This window comes from Nerophis ophidion, linkage group LG08, assembly GCF_033978795.1.
Source record: "Nerophis ophidion isolate RoL-2023_Sa linkage group LG08, RoL_Noph_v1.0, whole genome shotgun sequence".
In the NCBI taxonomy this organism is placed as follows: domain Eukaryota; kingdom Metazoa; phylum Chordata; class Actinopteri; order Syngnathiformes; family Syngnathidae; genus Nerophis; species Nerophis ophidion.
In genome coordinates this window covers 47,660,398-47,682,481 of record NC_084618.1, presented here as the reverse complement: position 1 = coordinate 47,682,481, position 22,084 = coordinate 47,660,398, and the positions used below count along the sequence as shown (strand labels likewise).

General features: G+C 38.8%; 1 protein-coding gene across 2 annotated transcripts in view; it reads right to left on the bottom strand.

The window, feature by feature from the left end:
- Positions 1 to 22,084, bottom strand: part of jmjd1cb (jumonji domain containing 1Cb) — a 211,602-nt gene that overhangs the window by 4,042 nt on the left and 185,476 nt on the right. For both annotated transcript variants that reach the window (XM_061908710.1, XM_061908711.1), the window contains 18 exons: positions 21,144 to 21,316; positions 20,878 to 21,040; positions 17,484 to 19,890; positions 12,411 to 12,612; positions 11,944 to 12,158; positions 11,708 to 11,860; positions 11,321 to 11,410; positions 10,696 to 10,820; positions 10,121 to 10,349; positions 9,818 to 10,038; positions 8,002 to 8,349; positions 7,747 to 7,915; positions 7,566 to 7,656; positions 6,512 to 6,642; positions 4,141 to 4,263; positions 3,856 to 3,995; positions 2,154 to 2,330; positions 1,898 to 2,029 (listed from right to left, as the gene is read on the bottom strand). In XM_061908710.1, coding sequence (XP_061764694.1) covers positions 1,898 to 2,029; positions 2,154 to 2,330; positions 3,856 to 3,995; positions 4,141 to 4,263; positions 6,512 to 6,642; positions 7,566 to 7,656; positions 7,747 to 7,915; positions 8,002 to 8,349; positions 9,818 to 10,038; positions 10,121 to 10,349; positions 10,696 to 10,820; positions 11,321 to 11,410; positions 11,708 to 11,860; positions 11,944 to 12,158; positions 12,411 to 12,612; positions 17,484 to 19,890; positions 20,878 to 21,040; positions 21,144 to 21,316 — 5,289 coding nt within the window. The remainder of the gene's footprint in view (positions 1 to 1,897; positions 2,030 to 2,153; positions 2,331 to 3,855; positions 3,996 to 4,140; positions 4,264 to 6,511; positions 6,643 to 7,565; positions 7,657 to 7,746; positions 7,916 to 8,001; positions 8,350 to 9,817; positions 10,039 to 10,120; positions 10,350 to 10,695; positions 10,821 to 11,320; positions 11,411 to 11,707; positions 11,861 to 11,943; positions 12,159 to 12,410; positions 12,613 to 17,483; positions 19,891 to 20,877; positions 21,041 to 21,143; positions 21,317 to 22,084) is intronic.

The window sequence follows — 22,084 nt, the reverse complement described above, 5'->3', positions numbered from 1 at the left end:
TATATATATATATATATATGTCTATACATACATATACTGTATATACACATGTGTATATGTATGTGTATAAATATTTGTATATACATATATATATATATATATATATATATATATATATATATATATATATATATATATATATATATACACACATTTAGACTTGTCCAGGGTGTACCCCGCCTTATGCCCGATTGTTGCTGAGATAGGCGCCAGCGCCCCCCGCGACCCCAAAAAAGGGAATAAGCGGTAGAAGATGGATGGATGGAGATATATATATATACACACATATATACACACACACAATGATAGAATATATATTACACATATACAATTTACACAGTCTCACAGGCGCATTTTTACCCACCAATGCGGCCTCAGTGTCAAAATAAAAACCCAGGTCTGGTCAAGACCAAAAGTTTTAACAGTCATTACATTTGATCTTTTAAAGACTATCCATCCATCCATTTTCTACCGCTTATTCTCTTTCGGGGTCACGGGGGGCTCTGGCGCCTATCTCAGCTACAATCGGGCGGAAGGCGGGGTACACCCCGGACAAGTCGCCACCTCATTTAGCTGTAAATTGTGAGTTTGTGTAGACACAAGATGATGTTTTAAATCAATAACAGATGCAAAGTATTAGCTATCTACAGTCATGAAATATTTAAATAACAATGCTTTTAATCATGTGGCAAAACAATTGGATCAACATAGAGTACACTACTTGGTTGCAGCCACTAGAGGCGCTGTTCTTTCTCTTTTGAACTAGTTTGGGGCGTAAAGAAGAAAAGCCAGCTGCATGTAGAAACTCTTCTGGCCAACATTACGCTAGGCCCATAACATATTTTGGTAAACGATACAAATGATTATCAATAGACGTGATTATTGTCAGCATTATTTTGAAAATAAAAAAATGGGACCCATTGCCTCCCTGCTTGGCATTCAGCATCAAGGGTTGGAATTGGGGGTTAAATCACCAAAAATGATTCCCGGGCGCGGCACCACTGCTGCCCACTGCTCCCCTCACTTCCTAGGAAGTGATCAGGTGGATGGGTCATATGCAGAGGACAAATTTCACCACACCTAGTGTGTGTGTTACAATCATTGGTACTTTAACTTTAACTAATGTAACTAAAATGATTTTTAAAAAATGCCAGTAACCCTTTCATTACTGTAGTATTTTTTACCATTGTAATTGGAAGGTCAATAACTTAATTATCCTAAATAAGAATATAAAAATACAAAATAATAAGGAATCTAAATCTATGTTAGCAAGAATTGCACATTAATACATATTGAACATCTTGAAATGAAGATTTTTTTCCCCAGTTAGAAATCAGTGGGTTTGTTTTGTTGTTGTTTTGTCGTCATCACTTTTCAACCATTTTGCATGCTTGCTCGTTCTCATTAGCGACTAACAAGGCTCTCTGCCCGCGCTTCGGGGTCCTAAGTTAGCAGTCCAGTCTCTGCTCACATGGACAAAGACGATTCACTTTGCTCATTCAATTGTTGAATAAATGCGCTCAGGTGCTGAGAGCGATGCAGAGTTAACCCTCTTACACCCTGTCTGAAAGTAAGAGACGAAGAAAACAATTACAATTATTGATGATTTTGTGCTAGGCTTAGCCTGCATTATGCTCAATACAACTGCTGTATGAAAACAGGAGTTCACAACGGAGCAATTCTCTTGTGCTGTTAAAATCATAGCTACAAATACCTGTAGTTTCTTCATTGACAGTTAATATTGATAGTATATTATTAAATGATGTACATTTTTTAATAATACATATGCATGGTAGTGCATTTTTCTTAATTGTTGGTTCAAAAATCAGGTTTTGATGTAAAATGTGTTAATGTGATAATGTTGTACAGTTCTGGCTCCTGTTTAATGAGAGATCACCTGTAGTTTGTCTTCATAGTTGACTTCCTCATTGTTGGGTCTAAGCTCCTGGCTTAGATGAAATGAGTTGGCCACATGCTCAGGAGACACAAAGTCATTGATGACCTGAACACAGCTGTGAAGGTTCTGGACCTGCCAGACAATACTCGAAAGTTACAATCCCAGACAACAACTGGTCAAGTGAACAGTAAGAATACTCTTCAATGGAAAGATCAGTGGTTCTTTGTATTAATAATTTATGTGTGTGCGTGTATACCTGGTGCAAAGACCCAGCTGGTATTAGCACAGAGTCTCCCAAAAACTGCACAACAGCCCAGCCCTGAACATCATGCTCATCCGAAAGCCGCTGGCGCTGTTTCTTGCTCAGGTACCATCCCTGCTCTCTGATTGGATCCTGCTCCACTGACATATCCAATCCCTGCTCCTTACAGAGCTGACGTGGTGTTTGGTAGACAGGCGCACAGAGGAAATGGGGATAGATGAATATCAGTATCTACAGAAACTAGAATGCATTGATGTAGATGGACACAATGTATCCACATAGTCTTCTCCTGTTGTTTTTGATACTGGATTTCGACAACAACGTAGTTCTGTAAACAAACCAAATTCTTATTTAAATGTCAGCTCAAAAGCCAAAGTTAATAATGTCATTAATAACATCGAAACTATGTAGACCTAACCAAAAATTGAGGAAAGAGATACAATTGTTGTCCCATGTTTATATCGCAAGCACTGTTGTAATACACGTTTTTATTTTTGTATTATTTTATTGTGGATCCCCATCAATGTTTACCACAGCAAATACTACTCTTCCTGGGTCCACCAGCACAATACAAAGTAAATAATTAGCGTATTATCCGGGCTATAAGTTGCTACTTGGTTCCTATGCTTTATATCCTGTGGCTTATAAAACAGTGTTGCTAATTTGCTAATGTTATGGATTTTTCTTACCTAATTGCCATAATATTTTGTATTCAACAAATAGTTTTCAGAAAGCACAGACATCCATCCATCCATTTTCTACCGCTTATCCCTTTCAGGATCACGGGGGGGGGGGGGGCGCTGGAGCCCATCTCACAAACAGTGAAATGTTGTGTTATTGTTTGTGCAATGGCACCATCTTTGGGACGAGTTTGCTCACTGCAGGTATTGCGGGTAGAGAACTTTGTTTCGTGCCGGCAGTATATTAATCTATAGCGTTTCTGCTCAAAAAGATTCTTAATTTATCACGCCTAGGAATGTTTGTAAGTTTTACAATATACCTATAACAATTTACACTTACTGAACCATCCCATGTGAGATGTCTGTAAGAGTTTTTTTCATGCATATTTGTAAGTGCTTTCGTAATGTAATCAAACTAGCTTCGTGAGCATTAGCGAATATGCTAAGACGTTTACAAGTGTCTGTGTTAGTAATATTAACTTACAATGACCTTCTGTTTGTATTGTTTCAGTTTCACAAATTCCTCAGTAAATTTACCAAAATGGCACCGTGGAGTTATTGAGTCTGTTTAGCTTATTGGACAGCTAGCTTACGCAGCTTACTGCAGTGTTACAGACACTGTTTGGAAAACAATTAAGGTATGTTAATTAACATTTACAGAATCTTTCGTACGGGTATATATCTGCAGCTTATGGTGTAGTGCGGCTCATACATGTAAAAGTATTTATTTCTTCAAAAATTTAGTGGGTGTGGCTTAAATACCGGCGTGCTCTATAGCCCAGAAAGTACGGTACATACAGTGCAACATTACAATTCTCTGCAGTGTTGAATGTCAATTAAATGCATACTTATTCCATCCTGCCCAATTTTCCCAATAAAATGTGAGTTTTTCATATGAAATAAGGTTAAAAAAAACAGGAAAATACAGAAACGGGAGGATGGTCAGAAAAAAAAGATCACAATATGTGTTTTTAGGGAAAAAACTGGAAGGTTGACAGATATCTCACAATGCATACCTTGTGCAGGAACATTCTGACTTTGTCCATGTCTTTGTTGAGGTAGATGTGCCACAGCGCCCCCGGTGTCTCACTTGAGTCCTTCAGCCTCCTACGAACTCCCTCATCTAGATTGTCCTCCTCCAGGCGCTTTAACACTCCTTAAACGCACCAAAATGGAATGGGAATACATTTGTGCTGTCCAATGATGGTAATTTTTATCAGAGCAATACATTTTTACAAATTTGGATAACTGATGGTTACTCAAACGTTAATACTCGCTTGCATAATCTAAAAATACTTTACCAGTTTTGGACAAGACGCCATTGCCCTTGGCCACGCCGACATAGACTAAAATAGAGACAACATCTGAGACTTCCACATGGAGGTTAGCAGTCCCAAAGTCCTGGTCCTGAGATGAAGCTACACCTATAAGAAGATAAACAACTGAGTCCTCACAAGTTTGGATTCTGTAGAAGCATGACAGAACAAGGTATGCCTGGTTGGAAAACAACAATGTGGTTGTCTGCTATGCAACATCCTCATACAGATGGATAAAAGTCAGAGGATGTATACATTGTTCACACTATTTCCTCAAATAGTGACCAGGTGTGTTAACAGAGGACCAGGTGTCCTTAACGCACAAGGATTTTATTAGGGGAGGCCTTTACAACAAAACAACTAGAAAAGCACTTGAAGAACGCAGACAACATCTTCCATTAGTAAAGGATCCTTTTAAAACATTCTGAATCCAGACGGGTATTTGGATCACCTCTAAAATCGATTCATTTGTTCCTTATCACATTTCTGATATTTCCTGAGAGTTTCATCAAAATGTGCCAAACATTTTTTGGAACTAAGTTAAAAACATAACACAAGCGCCACCTACAGGAGAGCAAAGCACTCAGTTTTGCACCTGTAAGCTGTGAGGGTCGCAAACATTGAAGACATTAGAAATATGACTGTTATTCAGTTAAAATACAACTTCCAACCACTTAGTGGCAGTAATGCGTCATTCAGTTGTACGACAAGCTCCAATAAGCAGAAGAGGCCAGCCCCAAGTCTGGCTACTTAAAGTTGCATCACAAACAAACTCTGCCTTTTTACACAAAATGTATACATGCATTTAAAACAAATGTGTTATTAATTATAGTATTAACATATTTTTTCTTACATAATTTCGTTTTGCTCTATTTTTCAATCGCTTATTGTTGATGTATTTAGTTAAGAATTTTTTTCTCGAAATTTCTCCAATCCTTTTAGTCACTCTGTCTTTATTAAAAACGTCTAGCAATAAATCTAACATCGGCTCGGCAACAAAAAGCGAGCTACAGAGAGACTGATGTCACACCTGCTTCACTGCTGCGAGCCTGCTTCTTTTTAAAAGCTGCCACTGTCATTTTAAATGTTAAAAATCGCTGTCGGCGGTTAAATCGAAGCAGCACTAAAGAACATCCACAGCGCAAACATACTGACTTTGCTCCAGACAACCCAGTGCGTATTGCCAATGTCTTCACAACATCCGGTTTAGGCAGAGCTGTTCCGTTGATCAAAGTGTCTTTTTTTCTGTCGCCAAATTTTTGCTGCATTACGAGTCACATAAATAATTTTACTATATAGATCTTTTAATTCTGTAACTACCTGCTGGTGTTAAAAGTGAATGCTTGTGTGTTAGCCGAGAGTGAGGAAGTGTTTTTGTGTTTCTCGGAGTGAAAGACTGAGACGTGTGTGCAAACAGTAATTACTTGTTGGAATTCAGCCTGTTTTTAGCGTAAGACTCACAATAAAAGCTAAAAAAGAGCATTAGAATGTGTGTGTCTTCTTCTGGTCATTACAATACATTATCCATCCATTTTCTACCGCTTATTCCCTTTCGGGGTCGCGGGGGGCGCTGGCGCCTATCTCAGCTACAATCGGGCGGAAGGCAGGGTACACCCTGGACAAGTCGCTACCTCATCGCAGGGCCAACACAGATAGATGGACAACATTCACACTCACATTCACACACTAGGGCCAATTTAGTGTTACCAATCAACCTCACGTTTGCCCTCGTTTTAAAGATTTGGCAGCTAATAATTTGCTCTGGCTCACCGCCACGAATAAAACACATTAAAGGACAACCCTAACGTACACACGCATTAACTCTGTTTTTTGCAAATAATTGCGATTTGGATAACTGTTATTAGCTATAATTGTTTGTAAGGTCTATCATAACAATATAACTGCAAATTGTTAGTTGTTTCACGTGTTCCCTGCGCATACGACGTGTTGTAGAGACAGGGTTAGCGACAAGCCTGAAGGCAACACAAATTCCTCAGGCCGACGTATAACTTTTATTTAATATACAGCAATTAGTAATTGTGAAAAATATAGTTATTTAAAAAATATGTGTTCTGTTAAACCGCTAATGATAATATAAGCTACTCGGTGGTGTTCTTTGTATATTTAATGGTTTGAAAAATGCAACTGTGAGCAAGTTGCAAACAGCCCGTTTAACTATGTCTATGAATGTACTGTCGAGTGAATAAGTGATGTCAAAAAAGTTAACTGTCCATACGGGACCCTTCAAATATGGTTTCTTTAAAAAAGTAACCATGTGGCCTTGAACATTATGCTTTTTTTATGGTTAAAATACTTTCAAAAAAATGTCATGATGGCCTAAATACTGGGGTCTTACCATAAGCACAGCAGAGTCTCGGCCCCAAATCTGGCCTAACGAAGAAGGATGGCAGATGGGAGGCCAAGTTGAGGTTGCCTTCTGGATCAGAGTACTCAGGCAGCGGCAAGTTCTTCATTAAGTCATCGTACCTACAGTGGGGACAAAAGTTGGGCTTATTACTATTAAAATATTTTTTCCAAATACCTTGACTAGTGTAGTAATGTGTGTTTTTCCATAACAGATACTGTAAATTCCGGACTATAAGCCGCTACTTTTTTGCTACACTTTGAACCCTGTGGCTTAAAAGAGAGTGTGGTTTATTTCAGGAATTTTTCTTCACTAACGTTTATAACAAAAAGTTTTTAAAAAAAATAAGCAAATACGTTGAGAAAGTGTTTTATTGTTTGTGCTATGGCGCCATCTTTAAGACGACTTCGCTCACTTTTTAACCGGAGTGTCGTTAAGCCTTCTTGCCGTCTGTAGCGTTTCTACTTGTAAGGATTCTTCATTTTTCACTCCAAGAAACGTTTGTAAGTTTTACTGTACAACTAAAACGGTTTATACTTACTAAACTGTCCCATGTGTGTTGACTGTAGGAGTCTTTTCATGCATATTTGTACATGCTATTGTAATGTAATGACGCTAGCGCTGTTAGCAATAGCGAATATGCTAAAACATCTGTGAGTGTTTTTATTAGTATTATTAAATTACAACGGAATTATTTTTGTATTGTTTCAGTTTCACAAGTTATTGAGTCTGTTTAGCTGAACTGGAGAGCTCTCTTCTGCAGCGTAGGGGGTCCATGACCATGACTTCTGTTTTTTTTTATCACCATTTTTATTGCCGTGTTACAGACACCGTTTAAAAACTATTAAGGAATGTAAACAAACATTTAGAGAAACTTTCTGTGAAAATAACCCATTTCGCGGCGTACATATCTGCGGCTAATAGTTCGGTGTGGCTAATATATTGAAAATGTTTTTTTCTTCAAAAATTAAGTGGGTTCAGCTTATATACATGTGTGCTTTATTGTCGGGAAGAAACGGTAAATATGTCTGGTGAAAGTATGAACCTTGATGGCATGAGAGCCATAAACTCCTCTCCAGAAGGCCAGTCTTTCAGTCTGTAAACCACTGGCTCTCCATCTTTGGACTTGAGTCGTTCTGAAAATATCACAAGACCATGGTTAGACTACTGAATTAACATTTTTTAATTTAAGTTCAGGCTTTCAAAGTGTAGACTTAGAAACTCACTGGTGATGTCCTCAAATCCATCCCAGAACTCCTTAATCCCTGAGTTGGTGACCACCTGGTTTTTACAGTTGAGAAGGTCTCCCTGATGGTCTGCAAACTCTTGATTGAAAGAGTCCGCTTTCCACAGAGTGGTATTTAGTCGCTTGTGGATTCCAGACACTAACACAGGCTACACAAAATATAGTTTACACATATTAATGATGACATACTGTATGCCATATACCCTTACTGCCTATAAAAACAAATGACATGTACCTGTCCCTGTTTCCAACATTCCCTAAACAGCTTCCAGTTATTCTGGTTACGGTGATCTTTGAGCCACAGTAATCGTCCATTATTTAGCCAGCAGTGAGGAATATCAGGATACAGATTGGATGAGTTCTCTGAAATCACAGTTGAGAAAGGCATACACTTCTTCCTGTCCATTTTGGTATCTTCTGGGACAACAACTGAGGGGTTGCTGTGGTTGAGAGGGATGACGGGCTCTTGCTTGATTGAAAGCTTCGTGGCGATACTCTGGCGGCTGGCAGGGATTTTGTTTTCAACAACAGACGCAATGATGTCATCTAGTATATTGGGCATGGAGCGCCCACCTTTTCCAGTCTTAAACAAGAACAGGAAAAATTAAACACGTTATTCCTGAGATTATGAAACCTAACCATATTTTCCACAAATGTTCAGTTCTACCAAAAGGTACAGTTCAGCTTCACAGCCAACAATACGGTTTTGAATGACACAATCTAACATGGTTTGTGCTTCTTCCAGTTGATAAAAGCGGCTTCAACTATGCAATAGCATGATGATATACCTTTACCAACTAAGTGTCAACAATAAGTATTGCTCTCTCCCGGGGATAGGTTGATTTGCAAAACTAAATGGTCTCTAGTGTGTCAATGTGAGTGTGATTGTTGTCTGTCTTTCTGTATTGGCGACTTGTCCATGGTGTACGCCACCTTCTGCCCCATTGCAGCTGTGATAGGTTCCAGCAACCCCATGACCCCGAGAGGTACAAGCGGTAGAAAATTGATGGATGGATTTTAAAAAAAGGCAGCTACGCTGTGATATATAATCATGTGTAATGTAACTTGTTAAGCATGTCCAAAACAATTGGAAAAAAAAAACCCAAAAAGACATAAAGACCATATACTACATCATACATGTAAATATGTAGACATTTTATTTCTTTCATTGAATAATACCAAAAAATAGTGTCCTGATACAACTTTTTAACTTCCAATAGTATATCAATTTTGGACCGTTAAGTATTAGCTAATATGACATCAGCACAAATTATATATAGTTTTAGAAAATACTTGATTAATTAAATTGCTCAAACAGAGAATAGTGGTGGGAATGAAAACACTAACATATTTATTGTTAACCATCTGGAGTTAACTTATGCTGTCTTCAAGTTCAAGTGGAGTCGTAATTATTTCTTGGGTGACTCCTAGTGGCCACAATAATTCATTAAGTTATGTCTCAATAAGTTGAATCAAATACGCACAGACACGTTTGTTACTGGATACTTTCAAATAGACTTCTGCCTTGACAACTTTGCATTGTGTGCTCAGCAGTTGTGTAGCTGCTACCTCCTGGTTGCCTATAGCCTACATTTATGTTTTGTAAATTACGTTAATAGAATACAAGAAAATACTAACCTTGAGTGCTTATTGGAAGACATTTAGATGTTACCTTTACTGTCGATCATTCCTGCAGCACATTTACTGCTGCAGGACTGCTTGTATCGAATAATTATTTGCCAATATCGGGCCAAAATCAAATATCAATATTTCATTGAGACACCCCTCATAATATATCACCTTAGCGTTAAAATTGGCCAAATTGCGTGTCCTAAGTTAACCAGATTTTTTTATTGAGGCTGTTAAAAAAAAATCACCCCAGGCCAATAAGGATACTAGGTAAATGAAAAAGCAACATATCCCCAGCCGCTCCTTAAAACATTTGGTTTTGTAGCTTCCGGTCATTCCAGTTGCACAAAATCACTTTTGTTGAGCCCTACTGTACTGGTTACACAATCAAAATGACTGCTAACAACAATGTGTTTGTGCACCTGTGAAGCAGTTGAGTATACTGGTGCAAAAGCGATCCCAGCATCAGTGGAGCCCAGCTTCAGTTTCCCAGCAGTGGTCGTGAGCAAATCTCTGAGAGTGGAGCCCTGCTCTGTACTGTTTGCAACCAACGATGTGGTTTTACATTGTTGCAGGAGCTCAAGGCTATCCCCTTCCTTGTCTTCTTTCACTGATTTACCCAACAACACAGAGTCTTTGTTTTCTGTTAGACAAAGAGTTGATCACAAAAACATTTAGGAAAATTCAAGTCAATTGTCATTAAAAGAAAAAAATAATAATCTTGCCTTTCTTTTCCTCCCTGGATTTTTGCTCTGCCAGGTTGGCCAGGAAATGCAGAGGTGACTGTGACTCTGGTGGAGTAACTGAAGCACTCCCCGCGTCACTGGCAGGACTTCTTCCTCCTCCTCCATTGGTCTCTACCTTTGTTCCTCCTTGATCAGAGTTTTGCTGAGATCGTAATTCAGTCTTCACCAGAGACAGTTTGTTGCTATGATTCAGAACATTCTGCAGTACCTGGCAGAGATGTAAGGACCACAGGTCAAATTAACACCACAAAATTATACAAAAGGTCCAATATTTTTGATACTTGTTGATGGTAACCTAAAATGTACACATAAATTAGAATAGAATGGCTTGTTACAACTCAGATTACAAGAAATCATAATATCAAAAAATATCAATAAAGTGAAAACTAGAAGAACCATGAACATTATGTGATTATGATTCTTAGTTTAAATGTTGGTGCATCATGGCTGCTAGAGGCTGTGCTTTTATTTACAAATGCAAAATATCCATAATTCACCTAAAATTCAGACTGTTTTTGGAGAGATAATTTGTAGTATGAAAAATATCACTTTACCTGTGAGACCCCATTGGTGGCTGGAATTTTGTTGAGGAGGTTCTGTTTGTTTGTGCAAGCACAGTGCGATTTGATGTTGTGTTTTTCTCTCAACAAATGCATGGACTTCACTAATTCAGTTAATACTGAAATAATAAAAGAAAAGCAAAGAAGAAGTTTAACAATATACATGTAGTTGTACCAAGTGGATGAGATGAAATTTTTGCTTAACAACAACAAGAACTAGGCACTTAATTTAAAACCCAAAATAATTCTAATCCTGGCCCTGACTTTGAGTTGAAGTGGGTTTTTATTTTCCAAAATACTATACTGTAGCTCTGCAGGAAGAAAAAAAATAATGCAGTACATATACACTGTAACATTTTAAGCTCTGTAGCAACTTTCTCTTTGCACTTTGTGTAGATCTCCCATATTAAAATATGGCTAAATGTACAGTTTGAAAATGGCTTTTGCTTTTTCTGCCTTCTTCACTCCAAAGAAGTTATACGCCATTGATAAAAAAAAGTACTGTTGTATACCACTGCAAACTACAACCACACTGAAAAACATTATCAAATAAATACTTTTTTTGCAGTGTCAATCAAAACGAACAGACCATTTAAATGAAGAATATTGTGTTCTGTACCTGTGCCAGGTATGATCTGTGTTGGCATGAGGTGTTTGTGATCATGAGTCTGCCCTTTCACACACTTAAGCCATGTATATAGGTCTTTATCTGACGCAGAAAGAAAGATATAGGTCAGAAGGTACATTTTTGAAAACACATATACTGTACATGAAATAAACTTAACTCCGTTGAGCTGCAGAGTAGTTAAGCATGAGATGGTGGCATCTATTTACAGTACATACATTACATCTTGTGTTCATATGTGTTAAATGTAGCGTGTAGGATTGCAATACATAAATAAACCTCTATTTGGATTATTTCTTGTCATCTTACAAAATCCTGGTTAAGTGAGCACATGTGGCCTTTTACCTTTCTTGTAACGGTCCAACAATAAATACAACTGACCTTTGGAGCTCTTTTTGTCCTTGGCCTTGTAGCAATCCAAGCAGACAACAAAACCGCATTTTTGACAGACCCAATGGATGTTGAAGAGCGTTGCCTCACAGGCATCACACATCTCCCTCACGCCCCGAACTGCGCGCTTCCATACCAGTTTGGCTAAAACACATACAAAGATGGTTTAACCTTAAAGTGTTGAAAGAGTTACATAAGAATGTCAGCCATTTTTGAAGACCACACACCATCCTTCTTGACCCAGGAGGCTGCTGTATCCTCCATCACGACCATCTGACAAAACATGTCTCCAATGAAGCTGAGGATGTACTTGGCTGTGGTTTGGTCCAGGTGGTTCTCCTCCATTGCTCCAGGGATCCACAAGGCAAGGGCTTCATCATCGAACTGGTCAGGAGTGGTAAAGCCGTCCACCCGGATTACTCCATTTTTACTATAGGAAAGCCTGGATGGTGAGAGGGAAAGAAAAAAAACCCACGTAAAGTTAACAAATACATAGCGACAATACAATAGTACCTAAAAAAAAACTGGGAACGTTTTTAGAGTAGAAGCTTATGTGACCATTAATGGGATAAAATGTGCATTGCAGAGAGAAATGAAAGGCTAATGGACCCATTTTTCTCAAAAACCTCAAACAGGTTTTAAAATTGTTTAGGATATTAAAATTGCTTTTTTTTTCAGTATTCATCAACTTTACCGTCTGAAATAGTAGAAGCGACAGAATACGGGAGAATGGGCTGGCTCTTCGCCTTTCTTGCTGCGGATCACCCTGCACTCCCGACATTTCTGCAAATTGGGTCCAATTTCTGAGCACGAATCATCTTGAAGGAAAGACTCTCCGGTCTGTTTTAACTTTTTCACCTTTCGCCAGTCCTTCAGGACAGAGCGTGGGATACCATCTGGAAAAAATGGATATTGCAAAGTCAAGAAAAATCTATTTATTTATTTACTTAGAAGAAACATAAATGCTAACTTGACCTAAGAATAACTGCACCCATCATTCAACACAACAACACAAACTTATTGTTAAATGTAAAATATGTTTAGTCTGTGACCAAATTGGCCTAATATGACTGTGTAGTAGAGATGCGCGGATTGCGGACACAACCGCGGAGTCTGCGGATAAACTGCAGGTAAGGCGGGTGACATGAGAACATTTTTTATTTTAAATAGATTCGGGCGGGTGGCGGTTGAACCAATTCGGAAATATAGGGCTGTGAATCTTTGGGTGTACCACGATTCGATTCAATATCGATTTTTGGGGTCACGATTCGATAATATATCGATTTTTTCGATTCGATTCTCGATTCAAAAACGATATTTTTCCGATTCAAAACGATTCTGTATTCATTCAATACATAGGATTTCAGCAGGACCTACCCCAGTCTGCTGACATGCTAACAAAGTAGCAGATAAAAAAAAAAAAAATGCTTTTATAATTGTAAAGGACAATGTTTTGTCAACTGATTGCAATAATGTAAATTTGTTTTAACTATTAAACGAACCAAAAATATGACTTATTTTATCTTTGTGAAAACATTGGATACAGTGTGTTGTCAAGCTTATGAGATGCGATGCAAGTGTAAGCCACTGTGACACTATTGTTCTTTTTTATTATTTTTATAAATGTCTAATGATAATGTCAATGAGGGATTTTTAATCACTGCTATGTTGAAATTATAATTAATATTGATACTGTTGTTGATAATATTCATTTTTGTTTCATTACTTTTGGATTGTTCTGTGTCGTGTTTGTGTCTCCTCTCAATTGCTCTGTTTATTGCAGTTCTGAGTGTTGCTGGGTCAGGTTTGGTTTTGGAATTGGATTGCATTGTTATGGTATTGCTGTGTAGTGGTTTGTTGGATTGATTAAAAAAATAATAATTAAGAAAAAAAATATATATATATAAATAAAAAATGAGAATCGATTCTGAATCGCACAACGTAAAGGATTCGATTCGTATTCGAATCGATTTTTCCCCACACCCCTAATATATACATAGTTAAATGTTACCCACATACGAAAAACGAGCAGCACTCTTTGAAACAGTCAATTGTTCATCAGGCACTGCAGCACAAAAAAACACAACACAACAGAAGAAGAAGAAAAAAAGAAAAAGACAAGTGCCGCAAGTGAGCGCTCCTTCAGCGCTGCAGGGCGCATTTTAGAGGCCAGGCGCTCTCGCCTGAATCCTGGCACTGTAGACGCCATTTTATTCGTGCATAGTGCTAACAAAAACAAAAGTAAGTAGACATACGGTTGGATATGTTAAACAAATTAGTCTACGTTACTTATACCAAATAAGCCCATGTCTAACCTATACTGAGTTTGGTCAGCTGAAGAATTTTGATAGGTAAATGTTGTTTGGGCGCACTACAATGCAAATGAATTAAGGCAATTGCGTTGTTTATTGTTTTTTTTATTTATTTATTCGAGATATACTACTGTGTAGTAATTATTTGGCCTCGCTTTACAGTGAAGCGCATCTCCGATTGGGTACAATGTAAGGCTATTTAGCCTGCTTTGTTCGTCGCGACCGTCTATTTTCATTATAATTCAAGTTTGATGATAAAGTGCAGTCTGATGGGTTTGATTTCCCCCCTTCAGCTATTTGCCTTGGCCAATAAGTTGCAGGTAATTTATTATTATTATTTATTTAATGTGTTTTAGTTTCAATAGGGATGACACATATGTGATTGTATAATTTAAGTTTGTGCACGTGATTGACAGCCTAAGGCTTATGAGGCACATTTTTTATTTCAACTTAAAAACGTATGAACCTATGGCTATGCCTACGACATAGGCTATGTGTTTATCTTTATTTTCCTGCCTGTTGTTGACAATGGAGATTGTCTGATATTTTGTCATGGCTGCGGATCAATCAATAAAGGTTCATCTTTGTCGCAAAATTGTTCATTGTTTCACTGTGCACCCCGCTCTTGTCCCTATTTGAGCATTATAAAGTTAACAAGTTAATATTCATTGAATTAAATTCAGAACATTTTTTTTACCTAATGAAAATATAGGCCTAGTCTTTCTAAAACATTTTTTTAACTTCTTAAAAGCATTGTTCTGCTTGCTGTAACTGCGCACACAAAGTGTGAGTTATGCACTCCTGATCTGACGACATTGGCAACAATAGTCAACACTTTCTTAATGGAAATGACAATAATATTATAATAATGATAAATAATATTATCACGCAATAATATGTCTTAGCCACTAATGCATGGCGCGCATTGAATGTCTTTGCTGCATTGGATCAGTCTCCTTTCTTTAACAGGCAAAAGCTTTGTAACCTCACTAATGCCTTGCATCGTCTATATTAGATATATAACAACGGGCGGGTGGCGGGCGGGTGTGGTTTTGATTAAATGTTGGTTCCGGTAGATGGCGGGTGGATAACGACTTTTGTGATGCGGTTGCGGATGAAATAATTGCCTATCCGCGCATCTCTACTGTGTAGTGAAAAACCTAATTGGTCTGGGTGTATTCTGACTAAATGGATCAGTTTGAATGAATTAGGGAGAGAATTGAAGTGTAAATGTAAATACTCAGTCGATCATTACAATTAGTCTCTTTCTGTTAAATCATATTATGTTTACGGAAGTTATTTTAAAAACACTAATGTTTAATAATCGCTTCCCGTTAAGGACTTCATTTTATAGCATATTTGTGCTTAAACACTGTCCTTTATTTGAACAATAATGTATGCACTTATTAATCAATTAGTCAATTATTGTTAAAAAAGAAAAAAATCTGGCAAGTCTGTAAATGTATTCTTTATTTACCGTGAGAAATTACATAACGTCTGCCTGGGGGTTAGGTGTTTTTTGTTTGTTTGTCACAAATCATTTAGGACTAAATGTTAAAATAATTTTTCAAAAACATGATTATTATTACTATTATGTAAGACAAAGATATAAAAATACAATTATTATAAATAATTGGTTTACTGGTTGCTTTTTTCTCTAAAGAAATGTAATACCTATCCCTATCGCTGATACAGCACAGTGTATTTTAGTTTGATGTATTTAACCATGGTACTGTGAGAGAGCATCAGGTAGAACAGAGGGCTGGGTGTCCAGCTCGAACTTTGGGATTATCATGGACTTGACGCAAAAACCAGCAACCTTTAGTTACAAAATTACTTTATCAACCAAGCAGCAGCCAGACATTATATATCAGTCGCAAAGTTGTATGGTATTATTAGGGCTAACACGATAACGCATGTGATTAATAAAAAATGTATATATATTGCGTAATCATAAATGAATGATGATCACGTTACACGCCCGTGTTATGATAGTTGAAGGAGTATGTTCTGTACCCTTCTAAACAAACTGACAAAACTTTAGATAAAATAGGTAATTACTTAGTATTGCAGCAACAAACTTTCTTATTAGTGGCGCACATCAACAGGGAACAGAGGCAACAAAAAGTTAGGTTGTTAATGCAAACTGTTAACTAGCGAGCTTTGTTTTGGTGTTCCTGATCGCCTACCTGTCCTGCAACTCACAGTGGTGAGGAACAGCGAGTAGCTGTGGCAGATGTGAGCGATCAACAAAAATTGTTTGGATCGTATTTTTTTTATATTTCCATTGAAATACACAAGAGTGATATTTTTTCGAGAAAATAAATTTTTAAAAATGCTGATTTCCACACTTTCACTGACATTTCACATGTCTGAAAATAACATCTTAAAGTGAAACATGAATGTAACAATGGCGAAACAAGGGCGCTGGTAGCATAACATCAAACAGAGAACAAAAAACTATGCTGCACCAATAATTTTAACAATGCCTTTTCTAAATGGACAGCTAACGCATGTTGGCCACTTAACATTTATAAAGACTTAGTGCTGCAAGATGTTGTTCATGACGCCAAATCCTGTCGTACAAAGGTAAGTTGTACAAAAAAAGGATTAAAAGGTAAATACGCTTGTTTATTTTAACTGTTTAAACTAAAGAAGAATAAATGCAGATGTTAATGTAAAGTTTCTTATGGGTGTGTTTATTACATTATTAAGGTACTGTATGTTTGTACCTTGTTTGCTCTGTTATTGCAAATACGTTTAAAATGTGCACACATAATATACTTACTGTCACCAAGTTTTGAGCAAATCAAAGATTTGCAGTTCAGTAAAACATAAAAAAATGTTCCAGTATGACATTTTGACTACAAAATTGCATTTGTATCCAAATATTAAGAGTATTTTCTAAAGCTAATGTGATTAATATTGATTAATCCCACTTCAAGAATGTCATTAATCAGAGTAAACAAAATACCGTATTTCCTTGAATTGCCGCCGGGGGGCTAATTAATTTAAAACCTCTTCTCACTCCTGCGCTTACCAAAGGCATGCGGTAAAAGTAAGCATGCGCTATTCTCACTACGGCACTTACCAAAGGCATGCAGTACAAATTTTAGTGTGATGTAAGCTTGGACCTTAAATCCTACTGGATAGCTCTTAATCTTCTTCCCTTTATGCGATTTGAAATTATCGGTATTGAAATCAGCCTCCTCCATTTTGAAAATGAAGACAGGGGAAGTGTCACTCGTGACGTCACGAGTTTGACCAGGCGGTAATACTAAGCATGCGCTAATTATTTTGCGAAGGGAGATTGGCCCGGCAGTAATTCAAGGCAGGCGCATACTATATGCCCTGCGGCAATTCAAGGAAATACGGTAATCAATTTACAAGCCTAGTTATTATTAATTATGGACAAACAAGATACAACTGTAAAATATCTGCATTAAACGACTTACTGCTGCTGGCCAGTTTGAGTTTGGTTTTCTCTTTAGCTGATCGAAAGATACCATTGGCCTTTACTTCGTCATCCTCCTTTTCATTGTCCCCTTTCTTTTTGGCCATGTCATTCTGTTTCTTTTTGTAAGTTGGTTTAGGTTGGCGCTTGGCTCTGCCCTCCAGCTTGCTTTCACTGGCGTCTGACTCATCCCCGCCACTCTCTGAAGGCGATTCATATGTTCGTTTGCTTCCTCGCCTCAATGAGGATGACACTTTCCTTTCTTCTGTTGGCCCACCAGTCTTCTCCTCTGAGAGCTTCTCTCGCTCTCCCTTGTTTACATTGTCCTTGCTGAGGTCCACCTCACTGGATGTAGAGGCGCTGAGGTTGACGGTACATGGTTTGATCATTTCTGACATAGTTGTGGTGTTGCTGGTGCTGGGTAATTTCTCTGGTTTAGTACTAGCGGCGCTCTTAGTAGCAGTTGTGTTTCGATCCTCTTCAGAATGCCGAGTTAACCAGGCTTTCTTCAGTTTGTGGTAGTTACTGGCCTGCCCACTACTTGTTGAAGCAGGCCCAAAGGACTGTCCATTGTGCAGGGGACTTGATTTTCCTGGCGTCGTTCTGCCACTTGCTGAGCCGCTGCTACTGCTACTACTACTACTATCCATTGAAGACGCTTGTTTGGAGGCAGTTGGAGGAGTTAAGTTGTAGGTTTTGTCAATGGAATCTACAGTGAGAGATGATGTTCCAGTTGTGAGAGACATAGAAGCAGAACACAGGCTACTATTTTTTGACTGGGCTGCTGCCAATGCAGCTTTGTGCTTCTTGAGGTGAACAAACGAGGGGGAGTACGCCTGACTGGAGCCAGAAGTGGGGCTAGGTCTCGGAGTGAGGTTAGGGCTGGGTTGTGGTGTGCCAGACGGACTAGGGGAAGGCAAGGATCCCCCTGGCGATGTTGTACCGGAAACCAACACTCCCTGGTGCTCTCCTAGTCCTGATTGGCTGAGCACCTGACGAGCTGAAGCTGAGTAGGCCAGTTCAGGAGTGGTTGGCTCGCTTCTACTCTGCATAGCTGATGATACAGCAGTCCTGTGAACGGAGTTTGTGGAACTGGCTCCCACAGTCTCCTGCATGCCACGCATTGAGTTCCTTTTAAAATGGATGTACATGTCATCCAAGTTAGAGTTGGGTTTAATAACTCGATTAGCTCCATGATCTCGAACACTCTCTCCAGATTTTTGACATTCCCCTTGAAACTTTGACGAGTAGAACCTCCTCAAAGGTAACTCGTCTGGGCTCATTGCACCAGATTTGTTTGCAGGATTGTCAAACTTGATGGACGTCGATGGACACACTATGACTGAAGCCATTGCAGCTTGGGGCTTGCCTCTTGTCATTCCTTTCTCTCTCACAAAGAGAGCTCCCCTCTCTTGACTGATGTCACCACCTCTCCACACACCCAATGAAGTCATATTCTCCCCATTGACAGCAGAGGCAACTAAAGAAGTATTTCCATGCCCTTTGACATCCCTGAGTTCCGGTAGTAGCGTGGGGGGCTTCTGCTGCTCGACTGATGTTTTGCCACTAGCTGCTGCTAAGGTAACTGGTTGGATTGGAGTAAGAGTCGGCGGAGACAGACGTCCAACATAGCCAGCTCTCTCCCTTTCCTTCTCCCGTTCCTTTTCCCGCTCTCGCTCTGCAGCCTCCCTGCGTTCCAGCGCATGCTGAGTGGGTGGATGGAAGACGGGTGCTCTGTGAAGAGAAGGCATTGCCCTGAAGTTGTGTTGCTGTGGGTGGTGGTGGTGGTGATGATGATGAGGATAGTGGTTGGAGGCTGAAGAGGAACATGTGGAGGAGGAAGGGGAAATGGCAGGGCTGCAGCGCTCCATCCTTTCTACAACTGTGTGATGATGTTGGACTGTCGCCTGCTGGTTGAGCTGTTCTGTGATTTTCCCAGCTAGTCCCTCACCTCCCTCTGGATGATGCTTAATTAGGGGAGGTGGCTTAGAGAGGGACACTTTGGCATTGTAGTTGCCTAGAGACAAAGAACCCTGACTTGAGACAGCTGCTCCAACACTGGCCACAACTCCTGAAGCGCCGATTGATACCTTTTCATAGTATGAGCTGAGCTCTTTGGAAGGGTACAATCGTGGGGGCTCATTTACAACACTATTGGACAAAGTGGTGAAATAGTTGCTCTTTTCTGACTGAATAAGATGTGGATGTGGGTGACCCGCCTTAGGGTTAGGGGAACCAAGAGCTGGTATCCTGATGGGAAAAATAGGGTCTCGGCTTCTCTCTCTATCCCTGTCACTTCCAGGTTCACATGAGCGTTGAATCTTGGCAGTGAAAGGGGCTACTTCGATGCTCTCCTTCAAGATTTGTCGATTCTCCTCTTTGTATTTACTGGTTTGATCCACAGCATCCTTGGGGAAAAAACATGTTCTTAATTAAAGATTGCTTTTGCAGTGAAACAAAAAAGTGGCTGAATAGACTTGAGCTGTATAAAGTAATATTCTGACACAGGGGGCTTCTGATTTTCAGGCCACGGACCCCCAAACTAAGGCAGAGATTGAGCTGGGACCCCCTACATAAAATTGTTATTGTGTTTTAAATTAATCGAATCCTAAAGTACCTTCCTATTGTGTAATACTAAGCTTTTCAAATAGCACAATATAACAACAGTAACAGCTAGCTGGCAACTGGAGCGCTAATCGCTAGCTGGCAGCTTGTGCCGCTAATCACTATCTGGCAATTAGAGCACTAATCTCTAGATATCTTAGGTGCTAATAAAATGAACATATTAATATAATAATGTATCCATGTTTTTAATTCAAACCAGCCAAACTACACTACATTGTGTCAGATCAATGTGGAACACACAGCCTTTGGCTAGCAATGCCAGAGCTCTGGGAAAATCCCTTTTTCACTGTTAAAGTCTGCAGTGGAGGAACAATTGGCATTAAGGTGAAATAAGTAAATGAACAAGTGAATAAAACAAAAGAAGTGTGCTGACATTTTTTAGTAGACATCATAGCAAAAAAGTAAGTGTTACCTATTTTTATATTTAAAAAATAAAATATATGTATTATTAATCTATATCATTATGAATCACAGTAATTTGCTTTGTGATCTTTAACATTAAGCTGAAATATAAGAGCTTAGCCTACATTGACCTATATTGGATTGGTTTTATCCTATTTAATTTAAAAAATGTATCAAAGTGCCCTCCCTACATACCTTATTTTTTTGTTGTAGCTGCCACAATTACAAAATATTTGTTGTTTCTGAATTGTAGCGTACAAACCCATCATTATGGCATACCTCGACACCCCTTATCAGTTCTGAATTACCACATCACTTAAAACTAATTAAAAGCTTGACCTCAATCAATGCGTGTCAGAGTACTATACCTGTGTATTTGCCAGGCGTACATTGCTGTGGGCATCCAAGTAGAGGCGGTGTAGGTGAGCATCTTTTCCTGTGATAATTCTATTAGCGTCCACAGGCTCCTGTTTCAGCTGGGCCAACGTCAGTGTTCTCATTGGATCCACATAGCCTCTCTTAGCCACGTCTCTACAGACAGCAAAGTCAAACATTTAAGATTATAAACACATTGTAAAAGTATTAACTTAATTTAATTGATTGTTAATGTATGGCAGTCCACAAAATAACTTACTCTTTATGAATGTCCATGATGGTTTTCGACAGCGGTGGGCTCGCATGTGTGTTGATCTTAACAGGGGGGCGGTGGGGATCAGCGCTGGCTGGCCTCACTGGTACGTGACTCAGTAAACCCAAACTGTCACCACCACTACAAGCAGCTTGGTGCAACCAGGGACTGGCTGTGTTCTGGATATAAAACACAGACAGATATGTGAAAATAATACAATAATGAAAAATTTAAAGTCTTTGTCAAATTACACCTATTTTAAATATGTCATGCCTTGAAATACAGTAACATACAGTTCCTTTTAACAGACACAATCCACAAGAAAATAATAAAAGTAGAACAATTAATCTGTATTTGAGTGAAATAAGTATATGATTTCCAACCGATGAGTAACAATTCTGAACGCCGACAAAGTACACAAATGAGTCTTGCCCCTTGAGTGAGAAGCTGTGTGAAAAAAAAACCCCACACAGGGCTCAATTTGAAAATGAATGAAATTCAAGATTGAATTTTTCGCCCTCAGGAGTTCTATGCAATCTTACATCGTGAATGGGTTTTCTTCCAACATGACAATGAAACAAAATATTCAGGCAAGAAAGAAGTGGCTCAACAAAAAAGACGTTACAATGCTGTGGAGGCCTAGTCAGATTTCAGACCTTAATTTCATAGAAAATTGTTAAAGAGATCTGAAACCTTGGAGTGTCTTTAAAGGAGTGGATCAACTTCTCTTTTCAGATGTCTGAAATTCGGGAGGCCTAAAGTACATCAAATACATTCCCTGTATTTTTCAACAACGGTTTCTTCAAGTACTGAATTGCAATTATCTCTTAGTTCTTGACTTGTCTTAGGCCTTCGCCCTCATTCCCGTCAAACAAGATGTGTTCCAATTATCTTTTTTAAAGTTAAGGGAAAGGCTGAAAGCCAATGGGTGTACTGTACAGCCCTCA